Here is a 12,831-nt window from a genome sequence, read left to right as displayed (position 1 = left end):
TCAGCGGGTACAAGTCCCCCGAGAGCGAGAGAGACCTACAGGCCGGCTCACAGGCCAAAACACAACTCTGTGCCGCAAAAGCAGAGAAAGGCCACACCCGCAGGAAGACCCGGCGAAGGCGCACCAGCCAGAGGCAGACAAACGGCAGGGGAGAACGCAGGGCAGCAGTCACAGGGGCAAGGAGGACAGGCCATGGTCCCGGAGGCCGCGGTCCCGCGGTCCACAGGGAAGACGCCGCAGCTGCGAGTATCCACGGCACCAACTCACGCGGCAGCAGCTTGTGAAGCGGGCGCCACACGAGGCGCAGAGGGAGCCGGAGGAAGGCCGAGCTGACGGGCAGACGCTACCTCGGCGTCACGCAGACCTCGTGGGCTCTCTCCCCGCCAGCAGAAGCCCTGCCTTCCTCCCAAGTGCACGCAGGGGATCTGCAAACTCTGACCTTCCATTCGCATACAACAAACACTTCAAGAATCCCAGAAACAGAAACGACAAGAATAGCCCTGTCTGGCCTCAGTGCTCCAAATCTGTAGTGAGGAGAAAAGAAAACAGAAGGCCCTTCCCCGAGGAAATTTAAAAAGAACAACCCACTCTGTTTGGTTACAGGATTTCTAGATGATCACATCAAATAGGACATGTCAGAATCTAAGGGTTATGTAGCTAAGGCAGGGCTCGTAGGAATATTTATGGCTTAAATACTTGTGGCGATATAAATTTTAGAACAAAATCATCAAATGAAACTATCCAACTTGAAAACTCAGAACAAGAATGGAGCCTGGGTGGCTCAGTTGCTTAAGCCTCCAACTTCGGCTCCGGTCAAGATCTCGCGGTTGGTGGGTTCGAGCCCCGCGTCGGGCCCTGTGCTGACAGCTCGGAGCCTGGAGCCTGCTTCGGATTCTGTGCCTCCCTCTCTCTCTCTGCCCCTCCCTGCTCATGCTCTGTCTCTGTCTCTCTCTCTCTCTAGAAGTTAATAAACCTTAAGAATTTTTTTAAAAAAAGAAAGAAAACTTAGAACAAGGAAAGGATGAAGAAATTTAAACCGAAGACTTATAAAAGACTGGAAAAACATTACAACAAGATTAAAAAGCAAATCTGGGGGGAAAAAAAAGAGAGAAAGAAGCCACTAGGTAGCTTTATCAAGGAAGACAGAAGGCCCAAATAGACAAAATAAAAAATAACAAGGTAGGAGTAACCATCATAATGGGAAAAAAAAAAAAAAAAAGAAAGACCACTTTCTCCAACTTGGCAGACAACTTAAAAACCTGCTTAGGTTGGCTGACTTTTTGAAGGGAAACAATTTACCCAAACAGCCTGTCACAGAAATGGAAACTCTGAATGGCCCAATTTCCACAGAAGAGAGAAAGCAGTCGAGATCTGGAAGGTCACACAGCCAAATTCTATCAACCTCAAGACCAGACGACATCCAGGCTCCTGAAACTGCCCTGCGGCATGGAAATGGGGCACAGGGTAATTACAAAACAGGCAGAACCGAGAGCGCCCCCAAAAAAGTCAGCCTCGGTTATGAACATCAGCGTGCAAAGGTTATGCCCAGTGTTAACGCAGTTCAACGGTGCTTTAAAAAGGAAATATGCCTCGATCGGGTGGAGCTTACCAGAATGCAGCCATGTTTCGAGATCCACCCGTTAACAGATCTGAACTGAGACACCAAAGGGGCACCTGGATGAATTTGTTACCCGTTTGTGCCGAAAACACAGGAAAGTAAGGGCTGGATTGAGTCCCCGGCCCCACGTGGTGTCAGACTTGGGGGGACAGCGCCCAGCGCCTCCAGCTGGGGCCAAGACCAGAGGTCGCTCTCCACCTCCACTTACGGGCCCTGGAGACAGCAGCCCAAGCAAGGAGATGCCGGAGCCATCAAATGCCCAACAACAGCAGAGAAGGGAAAACCGTATCTGGTTGTAAATGATACGAAGGAGTATCTGAAGATGCACAGGAATTGAAAGAAAGACTACCATAAACCAAAAATACAGGAGGGAACTAGGGCGTAAAACTACCATACAAACATCAGCCACCTGCTGGAAGACACAATGGAAGAGAAGACCCCACTCACCGACACACTGACTTAAAAATCATCCTCACAAGAGGGGCGCCTGGGTGGCTCAGTCGGTGAAGCATGTGACTTCAGCTCAGGTCATGATCTCATGGCTTGTGAGTTCAAGCCCTGCGTCGGGCTCTATGCTGACAGCTCAGAGCCCGGAGCCTGCTTTGGGTTCTGTGTCTCCCTCTCTCTCTGCCCCTCCCCCTCTTGCACTGTCTCTCTTAAAAATAAACAAACATAAAACAAAATTTTTTTTAAAGCATCTTTATGAGAAATGTGCCAACCGGTCGTGAGCCCTGGAGGCTCCTGAGGGCAGGGGATGTTCTGTGGCTTTTATCTAGTTCCAGACACATGGATGTTTCCCCCCGAGGAAGTTCACTGACTCATTCACATTCCATTTGTGTACTTTTCTGCATGTTGTATGTCAATAAATGCACTTTTTTACACCTAGGGAAAGGCTATGTGAAGTCTATAAGGTAAACATTCAAACATCCCCAAAAGCACAAAGGTGAGAGTGACACAAAGGTCAGTCTCATAAAAGGACAAAGGACAAAGTCTTCATAAAGGACAAAGCCTCATAGAGGTGTTCTAACTGACTTTGGTATTTAGTACAAACAAACAGATTCCAAAATTCATCAAGGAAAACCAAACAAGCAAGAATCACCAGGAAACAGACAAGAAATGGATATGGGGGGTTGGGGGGGGAGGTGGGCCTGGCTTCATCAGATGTTAAAACATAGACTAAAGCCCTGAGTTAAAATGTGGCCTCGCTAGATGGACAGATAGACAACAGGACATTCAGAAAGAGATCTTATGCCATATGAAAATTTGATATGTGATAAACATGGCATTTCAAAACCACTGGGGGAAGGTAAGACTTTTTAGTAAATGATGTTAGAAAACTGGATAGCCATTTGGAAAAAGACAGAACTGGACCTGTACCCCACCCCATTTACCAGACCTAGCTCTGAAAGGACCTAAAAGCCAAGGTTAAAAAAAATGCCACCATACAGGTTCTAGAAGCAAATATGGGCGAATTCCTTTATATCTGGGAAAGGTGAGGCCTTTCAAAGTATGACTTCAGACACCATAAAAAGAAAGGACTGAGAAATCTGACTACGTTAAACAACAGTCATAAAGCAAAGAAGCAATTTTGAAAAAGTCACACAGCGGCTTCATTTTCTTGGTTTTGGCTCAGGTCATGATCTCACGGTTCGTGGGACTGAGCCCCCCCGTGGGCTCCGTGCTGACTGCACAGCCTGCTTGGGATTCTTTCTCCCTCTCTGTGCCCCCGTCTCTCACAAACTAAATAAAAATTTTTTCAAAAAAGAAAACAGGTCACACAGCAAAAACCACAAGAAACAAAGCCAAAAGATAACATCAAACTAGGGAAAACCTCTTGCAACTCGTATCAAAGAAAAAGCTTTGCTTAATCTTGCCCATATAAAAAAAGCTTTCAGAAATGAAGAAAATGACCAAACCTGACAGAGAAATGAAGGGGACAGCTGCCGTAATTTCCAGAGAAAGAAATGCAAACGGCCCCCAGACTTAGGGAAAGGAGTCTCGTCTCGTTCATGATGAGAAAACGGCAACGGGCCGTAATCAGCACAGCATGGGGGTGCACACCCCCCTTCCGGGCTCTCCGGCTGCCACTGCTGCAAACCCAGACTCAAGTGCTCAAAACCCGGACCACAAGCCAGGCATCTACGCCCGCACGAAGTGCTCTACGTTCCCGGAGCTCGTGCTGGAGTCCCGAAACCCACGCTGCTCAGGCCTCGAGGCAGTCTGTTCCCCTCAAGGGAAGCGGAGTTCTGACCCGGAGTGCCAGAGGGAGGGCAGGAGGGAGGGAGAGAGGCAGGGGTGCTGCCCTGACGCTGGAGACGGGGCCGTTCGGACAAGCTGCCCGTGCCGGCTCCGGCTTTCCCTCCTCGCTTGGCCCGCCCCTCGGCTCTCCGTCCGCGGGGATCCTGGCCCCGCGCCCCGCTTTGAGGCTGCTGCGTGCTGGGATGGGCACAGGGGGCAGGCGGGGGCGTGGGAGGAAGTCGAGGGGCACCCCACTGAGAAGGGCGCTCACCGGGAAGGACTTGATGGACCACACGATCTCACTGTTCTCGGGGACCCACTTCACACTCCCCACTGTCGTCTTGAACTTGGGGGAGTCGGCGTCGTTGGGCACGGGGATGTGGATCTCCACGTTGTTGGCCGTTGACCGCCGCTTGAACTGGCTCTTGGCCTGGAGACGAGGCCGATGCAGCCAAGGTTGCAGAAGGCACAGGTTTGAGAAGGCCCGGCCCGACCCGGCCTGCCCCGGCAAGGGCCCCACCCCTCTGGCCTGGCCCGGCCCGGGGGCCCCCCATCAAGCTGACCCCGGTTCTCCAGGCTCAGCTCGTACCCTCCTGCCACCTGAGACCCTCCCTATAGCCTCCAGTCCCCTTGGCCTTCAGGGCTCCCCATTCTCCCCTCTGGGTCAGTGAGGCAGCACGGACCTCAGCCACAGGCCCGATCTCCCTGGACAGGGGTCATAGAGCCCCACGGTGTCCCTGCCCTGGTTAGGCCTGGTTAGGCCTGGATAGCCAGCCCTGAGCCGGCGAGGCTATCCACAGCACCCCCTCTCACTGCCCTCGTCCCCAGGTTGGCGTTGTGTGCCGGGTGTGCACGCACCTTGATCATGTACTCGATGCGGCTGTGGGAATGCTTTTCGATCACGGACTCGATCCATATCAAGGGCTTGACCTGTTGGGGAAAGCGAACGCGGCATTCACACCTTTCCCCCAGAGGGGACACTGAGGCCCGAGGCAAGGGACCACCTGCCAGGCGTGAGCCCAGCAAGCCACCGCCCGGGGCTGCCGGACGAGTCCCAGCCAGGCCAGATGGACACGCAGACAGAGGGGCCTCTGAAAATGCAGAACGTGTCACCGGGGCTGCCTGCAGTGGGGGCAGTAGGGCCAAAGGGCTCCGGTCCCTCAAACGGTTCAGAGCCCTGAGCTGTCAAACACTGGTTCCGCAGAGCCGGGCAGCCCCTGGGGAGCTGTTCGTGCCCTGGGTGTCAGCTCGGGGACAGGGACCGTTCCCACCCAGCAGGGAGGGGGCGGGAGCCCGTCCGGAGCCTCCCGCGGCCGCCCTGGAGGAAAGCCTGCCCTGGGGGAGGGCGGGCACACGCACGTGGGTGTTGAGACGGTAGGACATGAGCTCGAACTCGCCATCTGGGGGGATGAAGGAGATGGTGCGGTCGTTCTCGAAGCGTGAGAGTCGCACACACTGGTGGAACTTCACATCCTCCAGCTCCACGGACTTGCTCTTGCCACCTGCGGGGAGGCGGGGTGAGGGCGGGACAGACCCTAGCCCCTCCGGGTCACTCCCTCGGCAACACTGTCAATCCCGGGGGCTCACCCCTGGCAGAGCAGAGCTGCCCCTCAAATCCGCGAGAGCATCTGGGTCACGAATGCCAAGGGGCCCGGGTTCCTGGACGACCTCCCCCGTCCCTCCGCAGCCCCTCGGAAGCCCCGTCACATCCTGACCGCAGGCTCGGGCTGAGGGCAGGGCTGGCTGGCCTGGTTCACTCTGGCCCCCAGCAGCCAGTCCGTGGCTTAGCTGGCGCTCCTGCCCAGGGCGAGTCTGCTGAATGTATAACAGACCCGGCTGGAGACGCGGGACGACGGCTCAGGGCTCCCGGTGTGCCCCGGGCCGCATGGTCATCCCTTGTGTTCTGGGTTCCTGTCTTGGTTTTCCATCCTGCAGAGGAGCTGTGAAGGTGGGGCCCAGCCAGGGACAGGAGCTGCCCTGACGGGCTGACACCCGAGGGGGCCTCACTGCTGCTGTGACGGTGTGGCCACCCCTGCCACCGCTCCCATGGCCGGGGGGCCTGTGGTGGGCCAGGAGCCAGGTGTCCCATTTGTCAACACAGAGACTCGGCACGCTGGGTCCCTGAGATCACTCTGGCCCCCGCCCCACCACAGGGGGTACTACATGCAGGCCGCGTGGCAAGAGCCAGAGCCACTGTGTGTAGCCTTCAAACAGCCCAGACCCAGCACTCCAGGTGGGGGCAGGAGCTGGCACAGGACAGGAGAGAACAAGGCAAGGCCTGACCTTGAGCCCGCAGCTCCCTTCAAGATGGTGTAGGGCAGGGTCGTGGACCTGCGTGACCCTTCCCACACGTGACGTCTGAGTTGCTCGCCCGTGCACTCTGGCCCATACGGTGACGAGGGGACTTGACTTTGGGATCTCTGCTCTTCTATGTTTTCTACGTCCAGTTACGGATTTACTAGTTTTCACGGTTGTCTTGTAAACAACCTGAACATGTTTCTAAAGCAAGTACTTGAGGTACACGTGTTGGCCCACGCAGCTGGGTATTCCCTCAGCTCAGCTGTGAGCTCAGCGCAGGCCCGCTCTGGCCACAGGGACGCAGTGGGGGTGGCGGGGGGTACTCACGGCCCGTGTTGTCGAAGAGAACCTTGTCGTTGAGGCCCAGGCGCAGCTCGGGCATGCCTGAGAGGAAGACCCGCATCTTGATGGAGCCCACAATCTCGCTGCGCAGCACGTTGCCATTGGCACTGACCTGGGGGGCGGTGGGGCGGGCGTGAAGGGAGGCCCCCACTCGCCAGCTTCATACCCTCCCGCCACCCAATTCTCGATGCCCTTCTCCCCATCCCGGCCTCCCTCCAGCCTCTGTGCCAGGGTCCCAGAGGCCGACCCGTGGGCTCTGCCCTTTAGGCCTCAGGCCACAGCTGAGCGAGGACCCTACCAGTGCCTGCTCAACCACTAGGCTGGCCTTCCTCCAGCTTTTCTAGAGATCTCTGTTTCTCCAAGCGGGGCCTCAGGAGGCCACCTGCCCCATATCCGCTACTTCCTAAAGATGGAGCTTCCCGGGCCCTGACACCTCGCTGCTCCCCAGGGCCGCCCCGAGGTCCGACGACCACGGATCCACAGCACCAGATAAAGTCAGAGGAGTAGCGGCTGAGCCCTTCCCCGTGCACTCCAACAGTCTGCATGGCGGAGTTATGCTTCGGGCAACCCTGTAGCTCAGGAGCACACCAGGAAGCATCTGAGATAGTGATTAGAAAGTCACAACAGGCCAGCAGGCAAACCCTGAGGCTGTCCTGAGGGAGCCAGGCTGCTGGAACACCTCTTCTCAGGCCCATTTTAGATACAGAACAGAGGCCGCACCATGGCTGGCGGAGGCGCTGGGGCCACAGCTATGACCACCACCCCACATCACCACGTCCACACCCACAGGCAAGAACAAGGGCTGCAGATGCACAGGCCCTGGGGCCACGAGGGCCGCTCCTCGGAGGTGCCAGCCACACCCACGTGCTGGAAGGCCCGAGTTGCCTATTTCTACAGAGAAGGAGGAAAATCTGTCCAGCCTTTAACTCAAGCATCTGGAAAGCACCAGAGGCAAACATGAGAGCCCTTCGCCTCTGAAGGAGGTGGAAAACCGAGGCACCAAGGAAACGACAACCCGGGAAAGGCACAAAACAGGACAGAAGGCCCTGCAACGTCTGGTTCTGTCACCTCACTGCTCACTGTACTCTGGTCACACTGGCCTCTCACTGTCCCCACTGCACACAGCGGCCACCTCTTCCTCCTCCGCCTCTCGTCAGCTCTGCCTGTCCACCTCTGTCCCCACTCTGGTGAGGGGGTGCGTCAGGCCACTCACTGCTGGGTCCAGCACGAAGACAGTGCCTGGGGGCAGAAGGTCCTCAGCAGGTACATGCAAACGTAGGCCCTCGCTGGTGGGATGAGCTCTGGGCAACCCCCATGCTCCCAACTGTGACTGCCCCTAGATGTGGAGGGCCGTCCCCCCGCGTGGGGAGTAGGGACTACACAGCCCTCTGGGACTGAACAGGTGAGGTCACCAGTGCTGGGAAGGCGGGCTCAGGAAGGGAAGAAGAACTGTGCAGGCCCAAGGCTCATCTCAGCCCTGCAGGCAGCAACCAGGATGGGTGGGTGCAGAAGGGATGTCTGCTGAGCTGCTCAAGTATACCGTTACACCCAGGTCACCGGAAACTGGACGCCGGTGTGGACTCAGCAGCCGACTCTGCAATCGGACTCAGGAAGATGGTGTTCCAGCCCATCTGGGACACCTGCACCTGCCTCGTGCTGCCCCGTGTACGGAAGAACAGGGTCCTTCAGGCACAGCCGCATGCTGGGTGCACTGTGGTCAGGACACCCATCGAACTGCCAGTGTTTTCATATAACCTATTTATAGGCTGTTCCCCCGGATCCGCTTTCATAGGCCAGCACACTCTAGTGCCAGACGGACCATGTTCTGGGCTCAATAAACAATTCAGACAAAGGCAGGAGGGGCATGTGGTTACTGAGGCCACTGTCTTGCTCCAAGACTTAAAAAGTAAAAAGGCAAATATGTTTATGCGCAGTCCACTGGGAGAATCTTTTGGGGAAGCACCGTCAACAATCCCACACCGGGGGACCCTCCGCTCCAGGAACCCCGCCCAGGTAAGGATGCTGCCCCAAACACACATCTGAGGACGGACAAGCTGGCTCATTTCTGCACTGCCTGCGGCAGCTGGAAAGGGCACACCCTAGTGAGCCGCGTGATGGGACTGGTCTGATCAGTCACGATGATCTCCAAAGTGAACACAAGCAGGCTGCGGGTAACATGGGGTCCGCTTGTATGCCCTTCCCTGCCACTGGCTACAAGGACGACACACGGGCAGGGTTCATGGGCAATCATCAAAGACCGAAAGGCACAGTGGGTGGGTCTGGGAGGAGCCACTGAAAGCGCGGCACCCCGGCCCCGTGGGAAAGTGCAGAGGAAACCTGGAAGTGGAAGTGAGCCCCGGGGACGCTGACTGAGCTGGCGGAAGCCTGTAGCTCTGGCTTCAGGGCCAGAAGGGGAACTCCTGCTGCTTAGAGGGCATGTGGAAATCCCCCGATTCCCCCCTTGTCTGTTCTCTCACCTCCAGGCCCCAGGCAACCTAGCCGTTGTTCCCAGAGGGTGGGGCAAACCCAGGATTCAGGCCCACTGCAGGCAGGCAGGCAGGCCAGAGTGGGGATCTGGAGCCCCCAGTTGGTCACAGAACCCAAAAGGGAAGTCCTAAACAGCTGACAAATACCAGAAAGAGAGCAGAGAGTGAGGAGTCCAGGAAAGCAAACCCATGAAGTTATTTGTGTCTCCAGAGCACTCTAGAACTGGGCATGAGTAGCTAGGATCCTAATTAGCATGCCAAAGACTCTGAGAAACAAACCACCCAGTCCCAGACAGACCACCAGGCAGTGCATACTCCGGACAAACTCAAATAGCAAATGGCAGGAAGGCTTTGAAAACTGAACTGATACTTACGGCCCACAAATTGGGGGCTGCAACTTGTGGCCTGAACCTAACCAGGCCAACTGTCAGCTCGAACACAAATACGGACATTTTCTGTATAATCTAAATAAGACCTAGAATCTTATAATGTAACATTCAAAAAGGTCCAAGATACAATCTAAAAATACTCAGCATACAAAGAGCCAAGAAAATTTAACTCACACGGAAAATACAATCAACAGATGCCAATGCTGATGCAAATGTTGGAATTATCTGACAAAAGACTTTAAACAGTTATGTAAAAATTACAAACACCCTTGCAACAAATGTTAAAATAGAAAGTCTCAGTAAAGAAGCAAACTATAGGAAGAAGAATCAAATGGAAATTTTAGAACTAAAAGATGCAGTAACTGAAATACAAAACTTGCTGGATGGGCTCAACAAAAGGATGGAGATAAAACAGGAAAGGGTCAGTGAACCTGAAGACAGATCAGAAGGAAGCATCCAATCTAAACAACAAAGAGAAAAAAAAAAGATGGGATAAAAGAAACAGCACCTCAGGGGCCCTTGGGACACTGACTAAAGGTCTGATATTCATGTCACTGGGCAAACATATTTGAGAACATAATGGCTGCAAACATCCCAATTTTGGTAGGAGACATAACCAAACAGATACAAGAAGATGAACAAATCCCAAACAGTAGAAACCTAAAGATATCCATACCCAGACACAGCAAATCTATCTGCTGAAAACTAAAGACAAAGAAAAAATCTGGAAAGCATCCAGAGAAAAGCAATGTGTTACCTACAGGGAAATATGGATTCGAGTGACCGTAGATTTCTCACCAGGAAGCATGGAACCTGGAGGGAATGTCACAACATTTTCAAGGAGCCAAAGGACAACTGTCAACCCAGAACCTGTATCCAGTTGAAATATCCTTCAGAATGAAGCAGAAATAAAGACATTCTCAGATGGAGGAAAAGCAAAGTAGACCTGTTCTGAAAGAACAGCTAAGAGTAGCTTTTTAGGCAGAAGGGAAATGATACCGGAAGGAAACCTGGGAAAAGTCAGGAAATTGAGGGAGAGCCACAGAAGTGCCAAATGTCTGAGTTAAATGGGTTATTGTCTTGACTGCTTTAAAGCATGTTTGAGAACTGAGAGCAACAAATCTTACCACTGTCGGAGGTGGTTTCCAATGCATCTAGATTAATGTATAAAACAGCTCTAGCATTGAGGGGTAGGAAACTTTCTGGATTCCAAGTGAAGTGGTGAAATATTGATTCTAAGCAGGTAAGTATGCATTTTATAGCAACCACTAGATACAACTATATAAAGAGATATGGTAACAACCACCATAAAGAAATGAAATGGAATATTAAAAACATTCAAACAGACCATGGAAGGATAGGAAAAAAAAAAAAAACACAAAGGAATGAAAAACAGAGGCAACAAAAAGAAAACAATAAAATGGCAGACATTTTAATCTAACAAATTAACAGTTACAGTAAGTATAAATGCTCTAAACATAACAATTAAAAGACAAAGACTGCCAGAATGGATATTAAAAAATGACCCAGTTTGAGCACTGGATGATGTATGGAAGTACTGAATCACTACACTGTATACTTGAAACTGACATTACCGTGTATATTAACTAGAATTTAAATAACTTTAAAAAAATAAAATAAAAGGATAGGGGCACCTAGCTGGCTCAGTCAGTGGAGTGTGTGACTCTTGATCTTGGAGTTATGAGTTCAAGCCCCATGTTGGATGTAGAGATTACTTAAAAATAAAATCTTCAAAAAAATAAAATAAAAGGATTAAAAAAAAAGAAGTAAAAGGATAGAAAAACACATAGTGTGTAAACACTGATGGAATAATCTCTGGAGTGACAATATTAATAGCAAAATAGACTTCAGAGCAAAAAAATTACCAGGGATAAAGAGGGACCTTATATAATGATAAAAGAAAGGGTCATTTCACCAAGGAAACATACGAATCCTAAATGTGCCTGTGCCTAACAGCATAGCTTCAAAATATGCTAAGACATAATCTGCAATTAACAGCTGGGGCTTTTAACGCTATCAATAATAGGTAGAGCTGGTAGACAGAAAATGAGTAAGAAAAGCTAGAAGAAATAAATGTCACCAACCAACAGGATTTAATTGGCAATTACAGAACAGGCCACCCAACAAAAGCAAAATATATATTTTTTTCAAGTGTATCTGGAACGTTTGGCAAGAGAGATCACATTCTGGGTCACTAAAACAAACCTTACATTTTAAAGAATGGGCATTATAAAAAATATATTTATATATTTTAAAGTTTATTTATTTTGAGAGAGAGAATCCCAAGCAGGCTTCACATGGTCAGCATGGAGACCGATGTAAGGCTGGAACTCACGAACCATGAGATCATGACCTGAGCCGAAACCAAGATGCTTAACTGACTAAGTCACCTAGGCACCGCATAGAAAGTATATTCTTAAACAATAATGTAATTAAATTAAAAACAAAAAAACAATGACAATAAAGTAACAGAAAAATAGGTGAACATTTAAAAATTAACACACTTTCATTAAATAATCCACGAGTCAGGGTGCCTGGGTGGCTCAGTCAGTTAGGAGTCCGACTTCAGCTCAGGTCATGATCTCGCAGTTGGTGGGTTCGAGTCTCGTGTCGGGCTCTGTGCTGACAGCTCAGAGCCTGAAGTCTGCTTCAGATTCTGTGTCTCCCTCTCTGCCCCTCCCGTACTCATGCTCTCTCTCTCTCTCTCTCTCTCTCAAAAATAAACATTAAAATAAATAAATAAATAAATAAATAACCCATGAGTCAAAACTGAAGTCTCAAGAGGAATTTGAAAATATTTTGAAGATGAAAATCTAACACACCAATTATGGGTCGTAGCTAAAGCACTGCTGAGACATGTACGACATTAAATCTTTATATTAGAAAAGAAAGATTCCAAATCAGCATCTTCGCTTCCAACTTAAGAAACTAGAAAAAGAAGAGCAAAACAAACTCAAATCACAGAGAAAGAAATACTAGAGCCAAGAACAGAAATCAATGAAATTGAAAATGGAAAATCAATGAAATCAAAAGCCAATTCTTGGTAAAAGCCAATTCATCACCAATAAAATAGATGAAACTCTCACAAGACTGACAAAGAAAAAAAAATATGACATAAGTGACTGATATCAGGAATGAAAGAGGGGACATCAGCACCGACCCTGCAGACATTAAAAAGACAGTAAGGGAATACTACAGAGAACACTATACACATAAACTCAATGACTCTGACGAAGTAGATCAGCTTCTTAAAAACAACAAACTGCCAAAACTCACCCAAGATGAAACAGAAGACCCGAAGAATCCTATAACTATTACAGGATTGAAATTTGTAGTTAAAAATATTCTGGAACAGAAATCTCTAGGCTCAGATAGTTTCACAAGTGACTTCTACCAAGTAAATCTAAAATATACAATTTATGATACTTTCAAAAATATG

At 50.8% G+C, this 12,831-nt stretch overlaps 1 protein-coding gene across 1 annotated transcript in view; it reads right to left on the bottom strand.

Annotated features, from left to right (window-relative positions):
- AP1M1 (adaptor related protein complex 1 subunit mu 1) overlaps positions 1 to 12,831 on the bottom strand; it is a 29,384-nt gene that overhangs the window by 2,936 nt on the left and 13,617 nt on the right. The window contains exons 6-9 of the mRNA XM_045492394.1: positions 6,482 to 6,608; positions 5,216 to 5,358; positions 4,715 to 4,786; positions 4,128 to 4,286 (exon numbers count right to left, since the gene is read on the bottom strand). Of these exons, the coding sequence (XP_045348350.1) occupies positions 4,128 to 4,286; positions 4,715 to 4,786; positions 5,216 to 5,358; positions 6,482 to 6,608 (501 nt within the window). The remainder of the gene's footprint in view (positions 1 to 4,127; positions 4,287 to 4,714; positions 4,787 to 5,215; positions 5,359 to 6,481; positions 6,609 to 12,831) is intronic.

Source organism: Leopardus geoffroyi, chromosome A2, assembly GCF_018350155.1.
Source record: "Leopardus geoffroyi isolate Oge1 chromosome A2, O.geoffroyi_Oge1_pat1.0, whole genome shotgun sequence".
In the NCBI taxonomy this organism is placed as follows: Eukaryota; Metazoa; Chordata; class Mammalia; order Carnivora; family Felidae; genus Leopardus; species Leopardus geoffroyi.
The sequence above is the reverse complement of the archived record's forward strand: the minus strand, read 5'-3'. Positions and strand labels throughout refer to the sequence as shown.